We start from the raw sequence: 21824 nt of genomic DNA on the forward strand, positions 1-21824 counted from the left end.
GAAAGAGCAGACAGGCACGAAGCGAGACTCAGCCCCCGACCCTTGTACCCGGAGGGCGCTCGTCCCGCGGGGCCGGGGCAGCCGAGCCGCCCCAGAACCCCGCCGCCCGCGGCTGCGGGAAGCGGAGCCCCGCGGGGCTTTCCCCGCCCCGCACCCCCTTACCGCGCTCCGTGCGGGCCAGACGGCGGGAGGGCACGGCGGATCCCCCGGGCGCTGCAGCTGCGGCGGCGGCCGGGACATGTTGGGCCGGGCTCTATTTATAGCGGCAGGAAGCGGCGCCGCGCGGCTCCGGGCGCTGCTCCCGCGCCGCCGCAATGCCCCGGCCCCGCGGGGCGGGCGCACCCCCGGCCGGGCCGCTGCGGGGCGGTCCGACCCCTGCCCCCGGCACCGGGGCTGTACCCCTCGGCCCAGAGATGCTCCCCTGGGGTGCTCCTGCCCGGGTAGCGCGGGGGTCTGGTGGTAGCCGTGCCCGCACTCGCGGTCCTCGTGTGCTCAGGGGAGATCACACCTGCCAGAGATACAGAGGTAGCTCCCGTACTGGTGAGTTCAGGTCCCCAAGTGCCAACGGCCTGAACCGGGACTTCGGTAACTCTTCCGGGGATTCATCCAGTTCAGCCTCCACCGGTGCCCCGGCCGTGGCCTCACCCGCTGGGGCAGCTCTGCTTTCCGTGCCCCCTCGACCGCCGCAGCCCCGCGGGCCGGAAACGCTGGGGACACTGTCCCGCTCTGTCCCGCACTGTCCCACGCTACCTGGCACTGCCCCGCACTGCCCTGCACTGCCCCGCGCTGTCCTGCCCCGTGGAACAGCCGCCCGCCCGCAGGCTGGGCACAGGACTCCTCTCACCCCTGCTCCAGTCGGCCACAGCGCTCTCAAAACTCTTCGTTTTCCCCACCTGTCTGCGACGGCCTTGATGGCAGCCAGCAGGGAAGGGGTAGCGGAGCCTGGGGAATGGCAAGGCAGCAGGCAGAGACACACACGGTAGAGTAGAAATGTAATTAAACAGTGGGAAAGAGGTACTTGCTTTTTCCCTGTTAAGGTTTGCAGTATACCGAGGTGTGAGAAGATCAATTACCCCTCTCTACATGATGCCCCAGAAGGTATTTGTGCTTCATTCCTCAATTAACTCACGCAAAGATTGCTTTGCCAGACAAGCACTAGTCTGCTCCCTTTTCCCTCTCAGCTTGACTAAGTTTTCTAGAAACAAAATTCTATTAATGCTTTTAGGCTCAGCACTGAAGTTTTGAATGGAAAAATGCCTGAAGTATATGTAATGGAGACATTTGCGCGGATAAGAGCAAGGGTTGAAGAACAAGAGCTGTGTCCTGAGTGTCTATTTTAGCCAATACATTAATCTCGCATCTTTTGTTTCTGTAGGATTTCACATTTTGAAGGTGTTTGAATGTGTTTTGTATACTTCATGCATGGGCTGGTCCAGTCCAGCAGCTGTGTAACACTGTTATCTAAAATAAATGAATGTTAGGGACAGGTGTCCTGAAGAACTTAAATATGTGCTTGATTCACTTGTCGCAACATGTCCCAGCAAGGTCAAAGACTGAGTAACCTGTGTGCTAAGCTAACCTGCTGCAACTTTCATGTTTTCACCAGGAGATGAGCAGTTGCCTAGAGGCACAGCATTATCGTGAGACATGCTGTCATAAGAGCAATGGCATTACAGTGTAAGGTTGGAAACCTCACCAGGCTTTTAGGTAGGTAATTTCTCTGTTTCTGTGTCATTTCATGGTTGGAGCATGACAAGATGAACACAAAAACTGGTACAATTTTTTATGTCTACCTTTTTCTGACCCACGCATACAATGTAGATTAGCTTGCAAGCAAAAATTATGGTGCTCGCAAATAGTAAAACTGCAGGTGTGTTTACTCTCTTTACAGTCCCAATGCTTTCTAAAGAGGGTCACAAATCCACATGAGGTTCCTAAGTAGGGCATGCTGCATTTAGGTCATTGGTTAGCTGAAAAGTCACGTAGAGGCAAACAGCTTCCTCTTGTCTATATACTGGGGAAATACCATGTGATGTGTTTATTCCAGGCTCTGTATGGGATAAGAAGCAAACACTGATAGAGATCTCTCGGCTGTTAGAAGTTGGGAAGGTGTACTGCAATGGGAAATCTGTGTTAATGGGAAATAGTGACAACTCTTGCTAGGAAACAGTTGACGCTTTATGGGCAATCTACGAGTGGCCCATCATGACTGTGCTACAGTAGCCTCCTTTGGACTCCTTTGGACTCTTGCATGCTGGTCAAGCTGGTCTGTTGCATGGAAACAAGGGAAACTGTTCTGTCCTTGCTGTAGATAACCCATCTAGAGCCAGGGGGACTCAGCAGGGCTCTCCCTGTGAGCAGGGAACTGCTTGCCTGCAGATTGACTGTTTACCATAGCTATGTCAGTCTTTTACACTTTATCAGGGATTGAAGTACAATTATTTTAGAGAATCTTTTGCAAAGTAGTGCATAATTGCCCTTTCTGTGATTGGGATTTGATTTCCAGGAAGAGAGAAAATATTCCAGAGCTTTGTTAGAAGTCAAAGTCTGTGCAATATTCAGCTGAGGGAAGCTTGGGAGACTTCATATTGGTTTCACAGTTTTTAAGAAGAGAAAGAGAAAGGCAGGAAATTTTTACCCAGGAGCATGCCTGGCGGCCTGAAGTCTGTGCTAAACTTTATCTAGCACTAGTCAACATATGAAAATGTGAGGTCTTGTGACTGGATCCAAGGACAGCAAACTTCTAAAAGTGCCCAAAGTCAAAAGCATTTCTGATGTGCTAGCCTATCAGTGACTTTAATGTTGGCATCTTGCATGTCACCATACCAAACCCCAAACCTTTCAGGGGGGTAATGTGCTCCCTTTCTCCACTAGCAGCACAGTGTTCTTGCACTTTGTAAGTCCTGTGTTACACGTACTCTCCTTGCCCCACTGTGGTTTGCTTCAGCTGTGGAAACAAGAACTGCTGAGTCTGCGTGAAACTCACACTTTCACACGTCTCCGGAGAGATGGCCACAGCAAGGAGGTTGGCAGCAACTTATATCCTGGAGAAAAAGATGAGTACTTAAATTGTCTTACAATTCCCTGATAAAATAAACTGACTTTTCAAAAGCTCAAACTGAAGGAGTCTACAGGACCCAAGCACTAGTGGCAAGTGAATGATCACATCTGGCAAACACAAGCTCAAAGACAAGCATTTGAACTTCAGTGGGTATAGTTTCTCTCTTCTGTCTCCTGATCGGCTCAACCGCATTTTACAAAGCCAAGATCCAACTGGCTGAATAGACAGAGTAAGAACATCAAGTTCAACTTAGCTGTCTGGTGACAATGAAGAGCAGCAGCCTGTTCTGATTACAGACTGACACAGAGGTGAAACTGCTCCCTTGGAGGTGGTACAAGGTAATGGACTTTAATGACTCAACCTCCTCAGAAGGGCCAGGTCTCTTGAAGAGCACAGGTACTAAAGGGGAAAGATTTAAAGGTGACTGCATATCTGAGAGCAGCATATCCGTGGAACAGTAAAGAGAAGCTGAAGGTTGGATTAAGGCACAGGAAGGGGAAAGTTAATGGCAAAATGGTTTAAAAATTGGAAAGAGAATCAGACTGAAAAAGATGGAGATATTCTAGTAAGGACATAAATAGGGCGTTATCAACAAGTTCAAAGTGAACAAAAAGTGAACAAAAGCAGCTTTAGTAGCAAGAAGATGGCAGTGAAAAGAAGGATGAGTTAACTGATTAGAGTACTATCACTGTAAAAGCACCACCTTCTCACCCAGAGGCCCCTGGTCTGCCTTCATTTAAATTAAGTTTGCTTACTTCAGCACCATTGTGTTTGCATGTCATTATTTTTTACACATATTAGAGAAATATAACAGTAAGTGCGTGAGTCATGCTTCTTCTTTTGCTTATCATGAGACTCGTTAGTTGAAGTTTAGAGCTGAAACGTGCCTGTTTAAGGCAATGAGGCAGCAGAGATGCATGTGTGATCTGTACAAGTATTACCGGGTTCTGCCGGTTCTGCCCATGTAGGAGAGAGAAGAGTTTAGTATTAAGATCGCAGGGAGAGACTACAGTGATGTAAATGAGAAACCATTAGACAATACATGCCTATACATTGACAGCAAATTATCTGTGACTGAGACAGAACATTTAAAACCTCCAACGCTATTATTTTAGCAGGTACTGACCTGTTAAAAGGTCAGTAGTAGCCAAGAAGAATGTAGATGTGGACACTGCATGTAAATATGGATACTCTTTCATTAGATGGATACTAGTAACAGGGGAAGTTAGTGGTATTTATAATGTATCACAAAAGTGATCTAGGAACAGAAAATAGAAGTTAGTACAGTCTGAGTATTCAAAGCAAAGTAAAAAACCCCCAAACCCTGTGCTTGCTGATGCTTGGAGAACCCTCTGTTTGGAGAGTCAGAGTACAATGCCCAGAATGTGTAATCTAAGAAGGGAAGTTATTAGCATTTATTTTTGCCTGGAGTCACGTCTTTTGAGACACAAGTAGTTCATCAAGACTCAGAGTGACAGGAAGGCAGAAGATTTGTTGTGCCTATAAGACAAATCAAGCCATCACAAAATTTTTTGAGTAAATAATTTCAAAGTGTGTTCTGAGGAAGTGGAAGGAAAACATTGGTAGCTAGCTGTGTATGAAGAGAGCTGGAGAAGCAAGCAGGCAGGCTCAAGCGAGCACACACACAGCCTGGCACACAAACAAATCGGGAGGCCGAGACCCAGATCTGCCTTGGGGAAGCTGAGCAAAGATACTGTGGATGCTCACCGTGAATCTTATTACTTTATGTTTACTTTTAGTGCTAAGATTCAATCACATGCTGCTCTAAGAGGATTGTTCTGTCAATTTTAGTGCCCATCACAGGCTCCCAAATTAAGTTCAGGCACCATTATGCTGCAGCTTAGCTCATCGTGAGCAGGGACCTGCATGACTCCCCACAAGAGCCGAGAGCTGGGAAGTCACACTGAAGATAAACTGAGGTGCAGCAAACACTCTCTCTGTCAGCAGAGGTTTCGCCCAGCATACATCTTCGGCAGTCATTTACAGCATTAATGATCATCCAGGGAGGCAAAGATTACCATCCTTTAAACCATAAGAGCTGAGCAGAGTGCTACGAGTGATCGATTGCCCCAGACAAATTGTTTGCTTAGGACTGTAGCTCACCAAAACATTGTCCAGCAAACACTACGCAATGATGGGAGTGTTGCACAAGTGCCTAATTTTCCCTGTAGTCTTTCTAATGCCTGTCCTCAGCAGGCATGACACATTCCTGTAGAGTATTAACATAATACAAATTATTTTCTTAAACTCACATCAAATTATTTACAGCTGTTAGCAAAGTAGTCCTCTTGGCTTGGACAAGCAGCTGGGAATGATGAGTAATTTGCCGCAGTTGTCCCACCTCTCCTTTTTATTTTTGAGAAAAATAGGCAGCACTGCTAGTATTACCACACTGTATTATTGAAATACACAGAGGCTTCTTGCTTACGTCGAATACCGACTAAACCCCAGCGGTGTTTTGCTAAAAGCAGCACTACTTTGCTTTAGCCACCAGAGTGAGCTGTTGCTCAACTTTTGATTAGAGTTTGGGCAAATATTTGTATTGCTCGGAAGAGGAGGTGTCCTGTCAGCAGAGCTGAGATCTACACCTGCCCGAGTTATGGCCTGTGGTGCTGTAATGCTCACAATCTATTTCAACACGGCAGGGGACAGTTTTCAAGGAACAGAGAGAATTGAATTTAAGATAAACACACCCAAGTCTGAAGGTGCCCCCACATAAGTCATCACTCAAAATGAGGAGTGGAAATCAGCCTTCCAAGAACAGAAAAGGTTAAATGTATAGATTATCCTAGGAATAAGTTGGATCCTTCCCACAGTAAGGAACAAGTAAGTCTCTCCTCTTTGCTGTGGCAAGAGTTTCTACATGTAAAATCATATAGGACTTTCAGTTCAGATTTGTGAATGAAAATCAGGTGTTTAAGCATGGAGTTTGAGATATTTCTGATGGTTACATCTAGTGTTATGAGACACATTATTTGTGACCTTGCCACTGCAAAAGCCACAGAGTAGCTACTGAAACCAGCTTGAATGCTAAAGTTGGAAACAGATTTACAGCTCAGGTGAAGCTTATTACATTGCTATTGACTTCACTGGAATTGTATCTGTTGCTTACAAAGTCAGATAGTCTTATTAATACGTTTTTAATAAATGGTAATATGGACCTAAACCTGACTGACAGCCATTCAAGTTTACCAGTAATGCCAGCGTTTCTTTTAGCAATGAAATGCCACTGAGTAGCAGCCTTACGTTTTGTTATCCCTGCTCTTTCCCAGTAGGGACTGATTCCTGTCAGCAAAACTTTCAGAGGCTGCCCAGATTTTGATGGTTATGATGTTTTCAGATGTTCAGGGTAGCAAATAGTTTCCAGCTCACATTCATCCTTGCTGATTTAATTCAATAAGGCGACCGGCAAATACAGCTAATGTTCCTATAAAACAAACTAGCATAAATATGCCAAGGAGAAGATGATCAAGCACCATCGCAACAAACTTCCATTCTTCCGCAGCCTGGGAAAGAAACAAAGGAGATGGTAAAATCTCTGCAGAGCCATGTTTTTTATGAGCATTCTTTTAATCTACTGTCTTGAATAATGGGAAGGCTCTTCTTGAAAGCAGGTCAGTGGTTAAGAAAGCCTAAGCAACCTAGAAATACAAGTTTCAACACTAAACTGATCAGAAACCCCAGCAATTTTCTGAACAATTTCATTTTAAAAATGTTGAAAAGCTTAATTTTTAGGCCAGTGGTTGCTTTTGAAAGAGAGTTTAAAATGTTGAAAGCAAAACATTTATTTTGACCCAACTGACTTTGGTTTTTCCATTGTGTTTTCCCTTCTCAAGGGATTATCTAGGCAATTTCCATTAATTTAACTTTAATCCTTGCTTTCCATGCCTAATATACTTGCTAAGATCAGGTAAAATCTTCTTGGTAACTCCCTTAGTCTTTTTTCCAGTTGTGGGACACTGTGAACCGCTGGCTCTGTGACTGCCTCTTCACTGCCTGCATTTGGTGGGAACCCGGCATGGTAAGACTGAGCAGAGTGAAAGGCACCAAGTACAGCAGTGCTCAGGATTTCCCCCCTCTAACTGTGCTTTAAGGAGTGACACATGCTGGCCTAAAGCATCTTCTACTTTTGCCTTGGTTGTCCCAGAAGTAGAAGAGGCTGTTGTAATTTATCTAGGGAACACTGGCAATGAATGCAAGTCTTCAGAAGCCACAACTTTCAGTTTATTTGGGGAACATGACTTCTGAAAGCCCCTGAAAGCGATATCAATGGTGCCCAGATGACACAAGCACCAGGCTCCAGTTCCAAAGAGAGCACTTGCTGGTAACCTGAAGATCCTCCCTGTAAGCCTAGGAGGAAGTGAAACCCAGAGATGATGAGCCAGCCCTGTTGAGAGTAACACTTTATCTGCAGAGGGGCATAGGAGTCATGGGGAACATGAGACTACAGCCAGAGACATTCCACATGCTCCAGGAATTTGGTCACAGGAACAAACACCATGGTGTAAATCCTGTCCGTGGGAAGGAAGCGCCTTCTTTTCAAGAGCATAGGCCAAGTTATTTTCTCACAGAACTCTCTTCAGGCTAGCCTACAGCCCAACAGGAAAGCACTGTGAGCATTTAGAAAAGTGAAATACCAAGGCTGAATTACTCCTGCAAAAGCTGTGTCAGCAGTAAAAACTGAAATAAAAGAGTTGGTAGTTGCGATGAATGTGGTAGAAGGAGGCAGAGCTAGATTTTCCTGGGGAACACTGCCATGTGTGACTCTATGCTTTTATCCTTCCTTTGGCTTGCAATGTGGAAAAAATCAGTAATCAGAGTAGCTCATGACATACTTAATTTGGAGGGACTATGCAAGATACAGGAATAAAATTGGGATTACTACTTGTACATTGTGTTTAACACTTCTCAGATAAAACTACTAGTCTTTTGGAGTTTGTCTTGCTTCCTGGCTTTTCAAAAACAATAGGATCTTGCTTACTGCAGGGACAAGACATCTGAGTGGGAGACAGGACAAATGTGTTTTGGAACTTGCTTACAGTTCTTGAAACTGCTTTCCTACTCACAGACACTACATCTCTACTGCTTCACATAACACATTTAGAAAACCTTAGTACTGACACTTTTTTCTTTCCTATTATTTTGGGGTGTCAGTGTTCAATTACCATCTGTGACAATTATCTGTCTCTGTTGACTACATCAGGGGGAGAAGACTGTCCACCACTAAAGCCAAAACAGGGCTTGGAGTCTTTTTGTAAGGCAAGGATATTTTGCCAAAAAATAAGATGTAGTAATTTGAAAGCTAGAAATGAATCATGCACAAAAAATGCCTTACATTACTGGCTTCTTGGTCCGATTTCATCGTTTCTGCAATGTATTTGATTCCCTCTATAGCATTTTTCACATCTGGATTTTTGGTAAGCGGGGAGTAGAAGTTGACAGGCACAGAGCCTGACTTCCCAGAAATGTCAGAAATATCAATATCTTCTCCAAAAATATTTTTGTCTTGTTTGTCCCTGGATGGTCGTTTCATTGTAGAGAAAAACATGATGTTTGGGATTGTGTCAATAAAGATCTGAAAAGAAAGGGGGAGAAGATGACAGTTGCGGGTCTGTGGGGCTCTGTTACAGATGCAGCTGTGTGCTGAACAAAGACAAGTCTCTCTGCTCCCAGATCACTTCCCCTGCTGGATCTGCTACAGATTCCCTCTTGGAGTAAGTCACAGTCCAGGCTTCAGTTACATTGGGGCTTTTGTCAGCCTCATGCCCTGGGGCAAAGGGAGTCACCCACAGGCCTGCCACACGTTTTCTTTAAACCATTTCCCTCTGCCATACACTCAACATCTACACATGAAGCGAGGAGCAATGTTCCAGAGCAAAACCTCAGCTAACATGTGCTAACAGAACTCCATCCATCTCATCTAATTTGAAACATATTGCCTACAAGTCTGACTTGAAGAATGGACTGCAAAGAACCTCTTCTGGCTACTTAGATTTGACTTTCCTAATACGAATATTTGCTATACATGCATATAAACCTTACAATAAATTCCTTTGGAGTGGCAGAGACTTGCTGACAGAGCAATGTTAGGCACATGCAGTGTTTGCCTGTTGTAATTTCACTTCTGTAGGGATTGTTTGTTCTGCAGAAGGATGTGATAAAAGCTGTAGCCTTAAAAGTATAATTAGAATTACACAGAGCAATTTCCTTTCATGTCATGGGTTAGTACAAACTAAGGCAGGCTTCAGAAAGGCAAAAATTACTGAATGGATCAGATTCTCTTTTGGTACTGTCTCCCTGGCAAAGAACTTGTAATGACAAAGAATTTTTTCTGTGTTTTGTGGTCACAATTTAGACTCATGTGCAAGGATCTCCTCTCTTCCCAAGGGCTGCAGAGCACCTGTATACTGGAAAAGTACAGAGAAGATTATTTAGCTTTTGCTAAACCATCTTTCGCAAAATATGGTGCTCAGCTCAGGTATTCCCAATGGCCTTTGAGATCTGCACTCATGTGGGCTGGGGGACTTGGCCACTGGCAGGCAGCAGTGCCTTGCAGTCAGAGGGAGAATTAGACCAGAAAAAGAAATTTGAGTCCGCATGGACATTTTCTTTTCCCTGTACCTTCAGCTGCCCATGTTCTGCCTCATCTGTTCCCTGCAACACTCTACCACAGTGGGAAATTCTGTTACTTACAGGAGCACTTCAGCAGTCTTGCTGACTGTATGCATAGCTAAGCAGTAAACATTGGCTCTTGTGCCTAGAGACATTTTACAGGATGAATTTAATTTCCCAATTCTTGTTCACATTTATTAGAAAGCCTGCCAATAAAATATGGAGCGTTCAGTGGAAACCAGCAAACATGTCAGGCCATAGAGCTCACCTTCCTGACCCAGTGTGGCATGGTGTGAGTGCTGGGAGAGCGGTGGTGGGTGTTGATGACGATGACTGTGATGATGATTGAAGCAATGACAAACACCATAGTAAACAGCATGTATTTGCCTATCAGAGGCACTGCACTGGAGGTGGAGGGGATCAGCTCCACAATGACCAGAAGAAACACAGTCAAAGACAGCAGGACAGAGATGCTGAGAGTCATTTTCTCACCTGCCATTAGAAAAATAGGAAAAAAAAAAGATACGTATGATACCATTGCTGCTCCTATTATCCAGTACAGAGAGGATGTAGATGGTAACTGTTCACACAAACCCTGAACATGCATTTGGAGTGCTATTGTCTCCCTCAGCATCCGAAGCAGTAACTAGGCTGGGCAAACCTGAGGGCCTAACAGAGCATCAGCTTGAGCACTAAGGTGGAAATCACCAGGTATGGTTGGGCTGAGGTGTGAGTGATGGATACAGAAAACTTACTCGCCAGGAGCATTTCATGGGTTATATATTTTGAACAATGAAGTACATGCACCTGATTAGTGCTTGCTCCACAAGATTAGTGCTAAGAGGGCTGACAAAAAATCACATCTGACACTAGAAGTCAGTTGCAATTTGAGATCTTTCAGTATGCAGGGTGTCAAAAATGAACCACAAAACATTATTCACACATTTTTTTTATCCAGTTCAACTTCCTAGAAAGTTTTCCACTGAAAAAAAATGCATCAAATATTTCATAAGAAGGGTCTTACTGAAATGAAGCACTATGAAAATCTGACAAAAGGCAAAATGAATAAAGCAGAGGAAATGGTTGCAAGGAGCACAAGGTTCTCAGCAGTGACAAAGGAGGCTAGATTAGGCCAGGATTACTCTCTGTGTCACATGGGGTAATGTGCATGTGAAGATAACAAGATCTCTGCTCTAACATGATGCAAAAGGACCTCAATCACCCTTATATTCTCACTTCCTGCATGATGTACTAACACAGGAGCTATCTATCTATGGCAAAACCTAAAATTAACCAGCTAAATCTTTGGTTTACAGAAGTTAACTGGATAGTTAATCAGAAATTTCAGTGGGAAAGCACCCCAAATTATTTATATTAATAGTTTCAGCTTTCAGCACTTATCCTTTCTTTGCAGAATCTTTAGAGCCATTACTTTCCATGGAAATGTCCAGTTTTAGTGTGCACTGGCCTTCAAGTTGGTTGGTGACTTCAAATACTATGAATTTCTTGGGAACTTGTTAGAAGAACAATTTCTATGAGAGTAGAATGAGTAAATTTACATACCTGAATCTGTGGGTAGGTAAAAAACTAACCCTGTTAAAAAGGAGAAGAGCAGGCATGGGATGATGACATTCACAATGAAGTAGAGAGGCAGGCGCTGCATGAGGAAGTGGTAGGTGATGTCCAGGTAAGGGGTGTCAGGGCAGCAAGCGTAGTAAACCCAGTGCTTCCAGCCACGGTAGTCCTTCATCACCCACTCCCCACTCTCCATGAAGTTACTCAGATCTGGACGATCACTCTCCTGGCAGCAAAATACCAAACAAACTCTTAATGCCAGGTGTTCTGAATCAAATCAAAATTTGGCCTGTTTGCCTCAGAAAGAAGATTCTAAATAACTCAAGCACTTCATGATTTTTGTGAGCAAATGACTCTTGTCTGTGTTATTTTCCTTTAGAATATCAGCCTCTATGCAGCATTCAACTAAATATTTTACAGAAAACATTCAGGGACAGTAGACTGAATAACAGATAGGAGGCATACCTGAGGGGCCAGAACAAGAGTCCTTGGCAATGGAAAGTCATGATCAGAGAAAATGAAGCCCTCCAAAAAACCCAAAAAAACAAACAGAAGCAGAACAGGCAGCACCATAAGGAACAGTGTGAAGCTGAAGGAGGACAGACAGGTAGGAGACTGTTAGGGCACACAAATTATACATATGCAGAGTTTTAGAAGCCAAACCAGGAAATTTTGTGCTAGATCTGCAAAAAGGGCTTTTCTATTTTACAGGTAGTGCCTGCTTGTTTCTCCAGACAAAACTAGGTGATATTCCATTCTGAATCAGAGATTTCCCTAGAAACACACCCAGGTCTTTACTGCTTTTCCCAATTACAAACTCCTGCTTACCGGATTAATAACAACCACTGTCCCATCATATGTCCAGGTTCCCAACTTCATACTGCAGTTCTGCTGGTCAAATGGGAAGTGAGTGACTATAATTTCACAGTAACTCTTAAAAATAGCTGGTGGTGTCCAGGTGATCAGACCTGTGTGCTCCAAAAGGACCTTGGTGTATTTTACAATGGCAAAATCACCATCTGCACTGCAAAAGAAACAAGGACATTAACAGCAGTGTGGACAGCATAAATAACAGTCACAAAAGGATTTTTCAGACTTTGGGTCAGTTGGACCCCCAGTGCCATTGTGCCTGCTCCTGAAAAAGCTTGTTCTGAGGAATACTGCTCACTGGACCAGCTGTTCTGGGAAAACTGTCACAGCAGAGTGGTGTCATGAGGCAGAGGTCCCCCTCCCACTCTCCTTCCCCAGGCAGCTGGCACCCCTTACTTGTTGTAAAGAACAAGGTCTGGCCGCCAGATATCATCCGAGGGGATGCGGATTTTTTTCACACCACCATAGTCATCTGGATTCCACTTGAGGTTGACGTCCGTCCATTGCTAAAGAGGGAAGATTTCAACCCCTGAGGGCTTCTTCTAGCTCTTCTGGGGATAGTTTTAGGACTAGCTAGAAACAACATCTCCATGGTGTTGCAGGACATGCAGGTAAACACAAACATGGGAGTGGGACCCTCAGCTCATTCTTTCATTAATTTTAATTTTGATTTAAGAAGTTTATTAAAAGAAAAACCAACCCAAAAAGAAAATAATGCTAAAGATAAACATATCAGAAGCGTAATATTTGAAATGCAGTGCAAAACATTTTTTTCTTAAGATCCTTAGTGTCTAGAACATTCTAGTCTTGAGACCCCAGAAAGAAGAAATGCTCTGCTAGCTGATCCCACCTGTTCAAATTGCCCCTGAAACTATGACAGAGTAGTTAATTCTCAGCTGTGTATTTACTTGAATTGGATGAAATCATTAAGAAGATTTAGAGTTACCTGTTTCAGGCGCACGTTGGTTGTCACAATCTGATTTACTTCATCCTTAAAAAAAAGAAAGGGAGGAAAAAAAAAGAAGGCAGTAGCAGCAAACAGAATTAAAGGAGAAAATAGTTGCCTTAGAAAAGCAACACCATTTGGCACTGTCACAAGAGCCAGCTGATCAACATGTACCACGTGTTCATACCGTACCACACTAATGAGCTGGATGAGCTGCAGCCCAACGGTGACAACGACGGCGTCCCGATGGTCCTCCACAGGGCGCACCACCTTGTTGTAGTTCTTGAACAAGTCCTCAACAAGGCGAGTCTCATGTTCATAGCACAGGGCCAGCCCAGCTGCAGAACAGCAGGAGTGGCACCAGTCAGATGGGACAGGGAACAGGCTACAGCACCGTCAGTCTGAGGTGGGCATGAAGGAAACACTGCCAACAGCAAGCTTCTGTTGGAGGAGTGATCCAAGTCCTCCGTGTGACTCCTCACTTCACACGAGACCTATGTGCCTTGCAAATGCCACCAGTGGGGTATCTGCCTATCTGATCTGGGGACAGCTTAGGAGTGAAGCAACAACAACCTCCAACCAGGTGATGGACAAAACCAAATAGCTGGGACTGCGGACATCAGACTGAGCATTAGGAATCTCCTCCAGGATTTTCCAGCCTGCAACAGTGTTAGCACACAGTACTTGTGGATGGTTAAAGACAGAGAATACAAACTATCAAGGATTTCTAATGTTGACTTCTCCACTTTCAATTCCGCAGACTTGCCTGTGACAGTAACATTAACGGAGAGGGCCAAACACACTGGTTACTGAGATGAAATCACCACTCAGTCTCCTTGCATCCGCAATCTAAACAGAGCAAGAGCTCCTTTCTGCAATGGGAGTTGCTCAGGTTGTGCAGGTGATGAGAGAAGGAAACCATGCGCTATGTGGGCTGGCTCTCTCCTCAAGGGAAGTCTCAACATATCTATGGACAGCTCTGCCCACAGGCTGCTCAGCATGACTTGGCAGTGCTGTGCCAAAGAGCCCTTGTAAGAAACATGTCACAAGCGAAAATGGCAGGGAGCAGTTCTGTTCCTGTGGAGCCTTCACAGTGCCTGTGCAGGGCATTGCACTCCCAAGGAGCAAGGGCACAGAAAAACAGGTGGACCACATTTCCACAGAGCTTGTGGCAGAACAAGCAGGCACATGATGTGCTCAGATTGTAGCTGCTTCACTGTTACAAAGGAGTAAAGCAAAGGCAAGGGGAGCTTGGGAATGTTTTTTTGTGTATCCCCTCTCAGAGATAGTGAGAGGGAACAGAACAGTAGAGCCTTGCTGCAAGCATTTTTGGCAGATCCCACCCTGGCCTTCCCTACTCTGTTGAATCCCGGGCCATTGAAGTCAACAAGAATTTTGCTGCTGACTCCAACCTAAGCCAAGATTTCCCTTTGTTTCTTAACTGATTTTTCATCACTTCCTTTTGTATAGCTGAGATTGCCAAGGATTCTGTCTTGGCCTTATCCTATCATGATATTATATTAAAATACTTGGATGCCAATGAGAAAAGCTGTAACAGACAAACACTGCTTGCTCCTCTTGCCAGGAGGCTGGACTACAGTGGCAGGAGTCATCTTTCAATTTTTAAGTTATGATCACAGCATCATGCCTAAATCAAACTCTCCGCTATGCTTTATTAATCCAATTGAAATCCTTCACATTGCTCCCTTCTGGCATGGCTTGGTAGAAATTTAGCATATTGTTCGAATTTGGTGAAAAATTTTTAGGATCACACAATGCTTATTCTTTTGAGGGACAATTTAAAAAGAATTATCTTGGTGCAATACATGCAGCTGCAAATCAATTCTATCTCTTTTTCAGTCATCCTACAACTTAATGAAATTTCTTGTAATGATTTTTTACATTCCAAGCCATGCTTACTAGATCCCTTCACATATTTTGAAATACATGTAGCACTAGGGTAAATGGGAGCAAATTAACACAAAACTGGAAAAACAACTAAACACAAAAACTTCTCAATTCAAAATATCTGGTGCCCATAATTAGAAATACCTATTAGCTGCTGCTAATGGACTCTTTTAAATTATTTGGTGTGTTCATAAACCCTTATCAGCAGGATAGGCTGCTTGAAGAACACACTCTTGCTCATACCAATGTATATGCAAAGCCCTGGTCCCACACACTCAGGAAGGAGACAACTCCCATTCAAGGCTGGAACCTTTACCTGCGGAGATGAGGAGGAGTACGCAATGGACCTTCATCATTCTGACTCCCTCTTGCTGCAGACATACAGATGGAGACACACAAAGCACCTTTATGGTCTGTTCAGAGCACGGCTGTGCTGCTTCCCTCCAGGGTGCTGCCAAAATATAACCACCAGGGTATTGATTTACAGCACCTGTTTTGGGAATGACAGCTGAGGGCCATTGCACCACTGGGTTGGAAATGGGAGCACAGTGTGTTTCACTAGTCAAATATCTTCTGCAGTTTACAGAAGGTCATTTTTTTCTAAGTGGTAATATGATCTGTAGCTTAATAAACAAATAAAGCTATGAAAGAATTGTCTGTAAGTAACTGAAGATCTTGGTGAGATCTCAGAAACTTTCTGAGCTGAAGACCCAAAGTTGTGTGCTATCATTTGTGAACAGAGCAACTTGCCAAATTTAGGATTTTGTTTGAGACAAAAGAGATCACATTTATTTCTGATCCACCCTCACAAGTGTATAGACCACATGCTGGGGTGAAGCTGTTCCCTTGGCTTTACAGAGGAATGGAAACTCTTTGAAGAAGGGAACAAATATATTCAAGAGAGATCCATCTCCTTGAATCCACTGGCATTATCAGAAGGTACCTCGTAGAGTCCATGCCTTGAAAGCTGTTAACTAACCTTAGTAAGTGAAGTAAGAAGGGACACTCTCCCTACCCACCCCTGTCACCTATATACTTACTGAACTCAGAAAGGCAAATTGTAGGAACACAACTTTCTTTGATAGCAGGCAGATCCAGTGGATTCCTATAGTACATTCAATTTCTTGTTCTTTATTGCCATAAATCACCTGGAAAAGGGGTGAAAAGTGATGTGCTTGGTAATAACAATCACTTATTCAGGCTAGCAAAGAAAACAAGAAACTGTGAAGAATTTTTTATATTTATATATATGTGATATATATATATATACACACACACACACACTCATATATATATATATGATTATCAACTCTGAGCTCACCCGTATCACTCGGGAACAAAATTTTGAGGGAGACAGTCCTGTGAAGTGTGTGTTCGGCAGTGTAAGAAAAGCAAGGCCTAGGAAAGGAGATGAAGCAAACATTAGAGATACCACTATAAATCCATGATGATGTGAATGTTCTTTGCAGTTCTGGTCCTCTGGTTTCAAAAGACTTGGAAAAGGCCCAGGAGAAAGTGACAACAACATCCACAGTACAAACTGACTTCTGGACCTGGAACAGATTGATAGTATGAACTGTCAGTCTGAAGGAGAAGTCAGAGAGAAAACTTTAATAGGTCTATAAAATCCCAGATGGTCTGGAGAAGGCAGATTTGGATTTGCTTACTGTCCCCATGCAAAAAGTAGAAGGCATTGAGGGAAACTCAGAGATCTCAAGCTTAATCAAATCCTACTTCACGCATCAGTGGAGCTTGGGGCCACAGGAATGTCTGGTTGTCAGAGGTTTGTCTGTAATCAAAAAAATAGTTTGACAAATTAATTTCCTACTATTAAATGCACTCACCCCCTCTCTCTCTAAGAAGTCTGTCACAGAAGTCCCAAAGTCACAAGTCCCAGGAGGCTGGGGTAGTGTCCTGGGGATATATTGCCTAATGCTTATGCTGTTCTTGTATTTTCCCAACACCTGCCACGTAGAGGTACTGGGTGACCTGCCACCACCATTCTTATGCACTGTTTCAAATTCCCTTCTCCAGAAAGCACTGCCTGCAAAAACCTTTCTTAGCTTTGCCTCTGGGTGACACCAGATGCATTTTCTATCTCTGCTGGGTGGCCTTTGTACTGTCTGCCAGCTGGTTTGGTATTTCATGTTGGATGCCTTTATTATTATTTTAAATTTTATTCTTTTAATCAGCTTCCCTCACCCACCCCCCTCCACTAAGTCAACATTCAGCCTCTGCATTTACATTTATCCTCCAGTAAACACTCTTCATCTACATAACTCTGGCCTTGTTCCTGACCAGTTCCCTGCCAGCAGCTCCCATTGTTGCAGGTATCTTGTTTCAAACCAGCGTCTGACTGCTTCCAGCCTTTATCCCGGGCCAGGCAGCTGGCGTGAACAGCGGAGATACAACTGCATGGAGGCATTGTGGGAATGCCAACCATAGTCCACCGGATCCTCTCAGGGTCTGTCAAAGCATTCCTGTCCGCCCCAGGCAGGGTTGGCAGGTTTGCACTGAAACAGAGGGAGGAGAGTGTTACCACACTGGCAAATTATAGCTCTTGGTTTACATAAGTTTCTGTCCCCCTCCCCCAGAAAACATCTAGCTCTTGGAGTCAGCAGGGTGCAGAATCTGTAGGGGCCCCAGAAAATCTGCAGCCTTAGCAAGGGCTTATTTCTCTTGCAGCTGAGCTGAGCCCTCCCAGCCTGGGAGCCAGGCACCCCTCGCTGGCTGTGAGTCAGAGCTCATGCTGGAAGAGGAAGAAGTAGGTATTTGGAGAAGGCCTCTGGGGAGCAACAGTTTGGCTGCAAGGAATGTTCCCTGGCAGAGGCACAAGGCCTCTTCCCTCCCAAAAAAATCAAGCCAACCTGACCTCCTGCAGTTAAATATGGACAGAGAAGTGAATGCTGTTTGTTGTTAGTGAGGGAATGTGACCCATCATGACCAAGGTGAAAAAGAGGAGGGGATGGGCTACACTGAGTGTCTGAATTTGATTGCTAGAATGGGTTTGGGTTTTTTTGCCTTCAGAGTATTCAGTGCATGTTTTGATAAATGTTTTATTCCCACACAAAATCCCCTTTTTATGTCCATCTTGATTCCAAGCTTTCTGGGTTGTTTTTTTGAGCCCTCTCCCCAGCCCTCAGACAAACCCACTTCCCATCGTGCTAATGGCAGAACAGCCTCATTCAGATCGACTGGAAAGCAGCAGAATTCACTGTTTGCTGAATTTCAGGCATTGCTCCTTCCTTCCATATATGAGGGACAAGTGCTGCATGGGCTCCTGCCCAGAGCAAGGCAGCTGGGAACAAGTGCTCCTGCACCAAGTCTCTTTGGCAGGGTGATATCATACAGACACCTAATGCTTTTGACAGAGTGAGGAATAACAAGATTTTAACTGAAATTTTGTTCAAGGAATCACACGCATAAAGGCAATGCCGAATGGAAGAGAGACAGCGCCAAAGGCTCCAATAGATACACGGACAACATGGCCTGTGGAAGGGTGGAGGTGGTGTGAAGCAGAAGCAAAAGTAATAATATGAACAGAGAAGACTAAACAGAACATCAGGGAAATTAAAGGAAAAAAGCTGAAAAATAATAGCACTGTTCATTTGTTTGGTTTTAGCTTTCAAATGCAGTATGTACCTTTTTTCAATGAATTTTGGTATCAGAAAAATGACACTTGGTCACAGTAGATCATGGCAGCACTGGGTAAGAGAAGGCAGGTGGTTGGATAAGGAGCTGAGGGTTTGCCTTGTGTTTGTTCCCAGACTGCCGCAGGTGGCAGCCATCAGGGCACACCTTCCCGGCTGGAAGCCCTCGCAGGAGCCCTGCGGCTCGGCTCGGTGGCCGCCAGGGGGCAACAGCTGGCTGAGGGCACGGGAGAGCACACGGCGGCCTTGGGAGCGCCATCGCAGGAGTAAATATTTTCTAGAAGAAATTCATTCAAGAAATTAACCACAGTCTTGAGATGCTGAAGGACTGCACTTTCCCCGTTTATTCCAGTGCCCATAAGAATATGTTGAGCATTAATATCAGTACGTATTCATAAATAGGATTAAATTCCTCAAATCAAGAACTTCAAAGTTGCAGTTCTCTGTACTAAGACAACCCACCACCCCACAAATATATTTTATCCCCATGGATGTTTGTAGAGAATTTCATTTCAGGAAGCATTTTCTTTGTTTTCTGTTACAGCACCCAAGGAATTGAAAATACTAAAAACTTGCTCAGAAATGGTTATCTTAACCTGTGTGCTTACAGACCTTGCAAATTACAGCATAGACATCGTGCACACATCTAATCTGAAGGATGCTTCTGAAAAAAAAGGACTTGAGTTCAAAAAGAAAGAAAAAAGTAAGAAAAAGATCCACAGTCAAATAGAGAAACCATAATCACAGAAGATGTAGTTAGATCAGTAGCACAAGTGTTAATCTATTGCAGGTGAGAACAAACACTGCTCCCCATGCCAGTCCTCATGATCATGCTTCTCAGGCAAAAATGACACTGACAACAGAGACTCATTTAACCATTTTGGGCAGGGCAAGTGCAGCAGCAAGAATGTGTTTAAAATTTACAGTTACTCCTGCCTGTAGACAGGAGAGGTGACAGACACAAGCCGAGCAGCAATGAAATTTCTCAGGAATTGGTAAGGAAGCTGCAGCTTCACGCTGTCTTTCTGTTATGGACACTCCAGGCAACCAGTCCCTGAGCTGAATAAAGTTGCTGGAAAGAGCAGTGGCATATTCAACTCCAGCTATCATCCCTGACATGGTTGCTTCTAGGGCCCTTATCTGAGTACAAGGCTTGTCTTTGGGACCTAGGTAAGTCGTGCTGGAGAGCCAAACAGGACAACGAAAGAGAACAAGTCCATTAGCTGTGAGGTTTGCTTTGCCCTGCTCCTGTGGGCCACTCTATCAGCATAGCAGCTTGTGTGAACCACAAGGAACAGCTTTGCTGGTCCATCCCCTTGGGAAGACTTTCCTGCACGCAGGACTCCTGAGATACGCTGCTTCTGTGGTCAGAAAAATCTCACTTGTTCTCAGATGCAGCTACAGGACATCTGTATTTATTAAAGGCTCTGCCCTTTCCCAGCAGCACAAGCTGAAAAATGCACTCAGCCTAGCACAGACTATTACTGCTACCTGATCTGAACTTCCTCTGCAATCACCAGCCATGAAAGATATAATTGATGACAACTTTTTTTCAATGGCATCACTCCGATACAAAGGCAATTAACTCCTGGAACATGGAGCACCCCATGGCACATTCCCCACATAACTCCATGTACAGGATGAGGGCACAAATATTCATTTGTATGTCATCTGCTCCCCATGGGGCGCCTGTGCCATGGTGAAAGGCAGGCATGCTAAACCACCCCACATGACACCTGCAGTAAGTGCAACTAGGATAAACTTTTGTGATCCTGAAAACACCTCTGCAACCCTTTGAGAACCACAGGGCATCTAGCTTTAAGGTACAGGTTCTGTCATTGCTAGTATTATCTGGATAAACACACAGAAACAAGTTTGTTTTATTTTGAATTCTGCCAGTAGGTCAATGGCAGAGCACTCTCCCTTCACACTTGGTGCTTCCCCTCCATAAACTCTTGCTGATCCCAGAAAACACTTAACACAGATCTCTGCAAAGCTTCCCTCTCACCTGGGGCTGCAGTGTTTGCCTTTAAAAAGTCAACATCTACATCACTGTGCTACCTGAGCCACCACAGCATTTTAAAGCAGGAAATGCCACCCTCTAGCCATGCTGTCCAAAAGCTCCCAGGGACAGATTTCTACTCCTGCACATGACACACTTGGATTTGTTGGTTTGTGCCTTACCCAGGACTGACCTCATGCCAAATACTCACTTTTATTGCTTATGGTGGGATATTTGCCAGCACATACAACATTTTCTGGGTAATTAGTGGAAAATACTGACTTCTGGTGTGAAGCTCTCACCTGTCACACAAAGTTTATTTTGCCACCTTGGCAGCCTGAAAGACCTTTGCCATGTTCCTCTTGTGTTGGACAACAGGGAACTTAAAAGCTTGTGTTTATAAGTGGTAAAACAGGGGGGAAAATATACCCTAAACTCCAGAAACACCTTTGAAGTGATAACTGGGCCCTGCAGGAGGGGTAGGGGCTGGCAGTGGTGAGGCACATGTGGGTGGGACTGCACACCAGGCAGGAGTTGGGGGCTGGTTCCCACTCCTCTGACAGCTCCAGGACTTTGTACTCAGAATTGCACATGAAGCCAAATTCCAGATTTCCCTGTTCACCAATATTTGGGATTTGACAGCAGTTTGAAACACCACATTCAAGGCAGTTGGGGAAATACCTTGGTAAACACACAGCACAGCAAGGGGAGCAATTTGAGTGTAACCCAAGCCACGCAGGAGCCAGAGAACAGCTACATAAGAGAAACTGGCATTGAAACAGAGTTCCAGTTTAGCGATTCTTAACAAAGCCTAGTTTCCAGATTAGCCTAATTGTGTAATTCATCCTTCTAGCACACAAAAGCCACATCTACGCTGACTTGTAACACAGCTCTGGAGTTTGCACACAGCCTGCATTCACACACAAAAGCTTACAGCCCTGAAGTGCAGCACAGCCAGAAGTTTCATGGTGTGACCAGCTTAGCAGTGTGCAGGTCATACATGCTATTCCATACAGCATCCAGCCCTACCATACGGCCTTTGCTAAGAAGAGAATATTCCATGTGACCATTTTTCTTGCCCAGTTTTCCTGGCTACTCTAGATAATCAATTCTGAAAACTTTACAATATCTTTCTTCTCTTTCTGTGCCCCCTGCACTTGCAGGTCACTGGTGATGCAC

The 21824-nt window shown here is 44.5% G+C and overlaps 2 protein-coding genes and 1 long non-coding RNA gene across 6 annotated transcripts in view; 1 reads left to right on the top strand and 2 right to left on the bottom strand.

Moving 5' to 3' along the window:
• The window catches only part of WIPF1 (WAS/WASL interacting protein family member 1), a 55847-nt gene extending 55505 nt beyond the window's left edge, over positions 1-342 (bottom strand). For 2 of the 3 annotated variants that reach the window (XM_071561666.1, XM_071561669.1), the window contains exon 1: positions 163-341. The gene's annotated coding sequence lies outside the window, so the exon portion shown is untranslated. Of the gene's footprint in view, positions 1-162 lie in introns of all 3 variants that reach the window. The other variant, XM_071561670.1, reaches the window with a different exon arrangement.
• Positions 331-18532, top strand: LOC139674839 (uncharacterized). 2 transcript variants are annotated; one of them, XR_011698364.1, is made up of 3 exons: positions 331-540; positions 1607-1707; positions 18405-18532. It is a non-coding gene; the product is annotated as an uncharacterized lncRNA (long non-coding RNA). The 2 variants fall into 2 exon arrangements; XR_011698363.1 differs by lacking the exon at positions 18405-18532 and adding an exon at positions 2948-3251.
• On the bottom strand, positions 6433-15349 carry CHRNA1 (cholinergic receptor nicotinic alpha 1 subunit). The gene is made up of 9 exons (XM_071561671.1): positions 15310-15349; positions 13278-13423; positions 13086-13130; positions 12536-12645; positions 12098-12293; positions 11258-11495; positions 9963-10186; positions 8418-8657; positions 6433-6588 (listed from the first exon to the last, which is right to left on the bottom strand). Exons 1-9 carry the CDS (start codon positions 15347-15349, stop codon positions 6457-6459), a joined length of 1371 nt encoding a protein of 456 aa, XP_071417772.1. The 3' UTR covers positions 6433-6456.
• Positions 18533-21824: the final 3292 nt, after the last annotated feature.

This window comes from Pithys albifrons, chromosome 8 (genome assembly GCF_047495875.1).
Source record: "Pithys albifrons albifrons isolate INPA30051 chromosome 8, PitAlb_v1, whole genome shotgun sequence".
Lineage (NCBI taxonomy): Eukaryota > Metazoa > Chordata > Aves > Passeriformes > Thamnophilidae > Pithys > Pithys albifrons.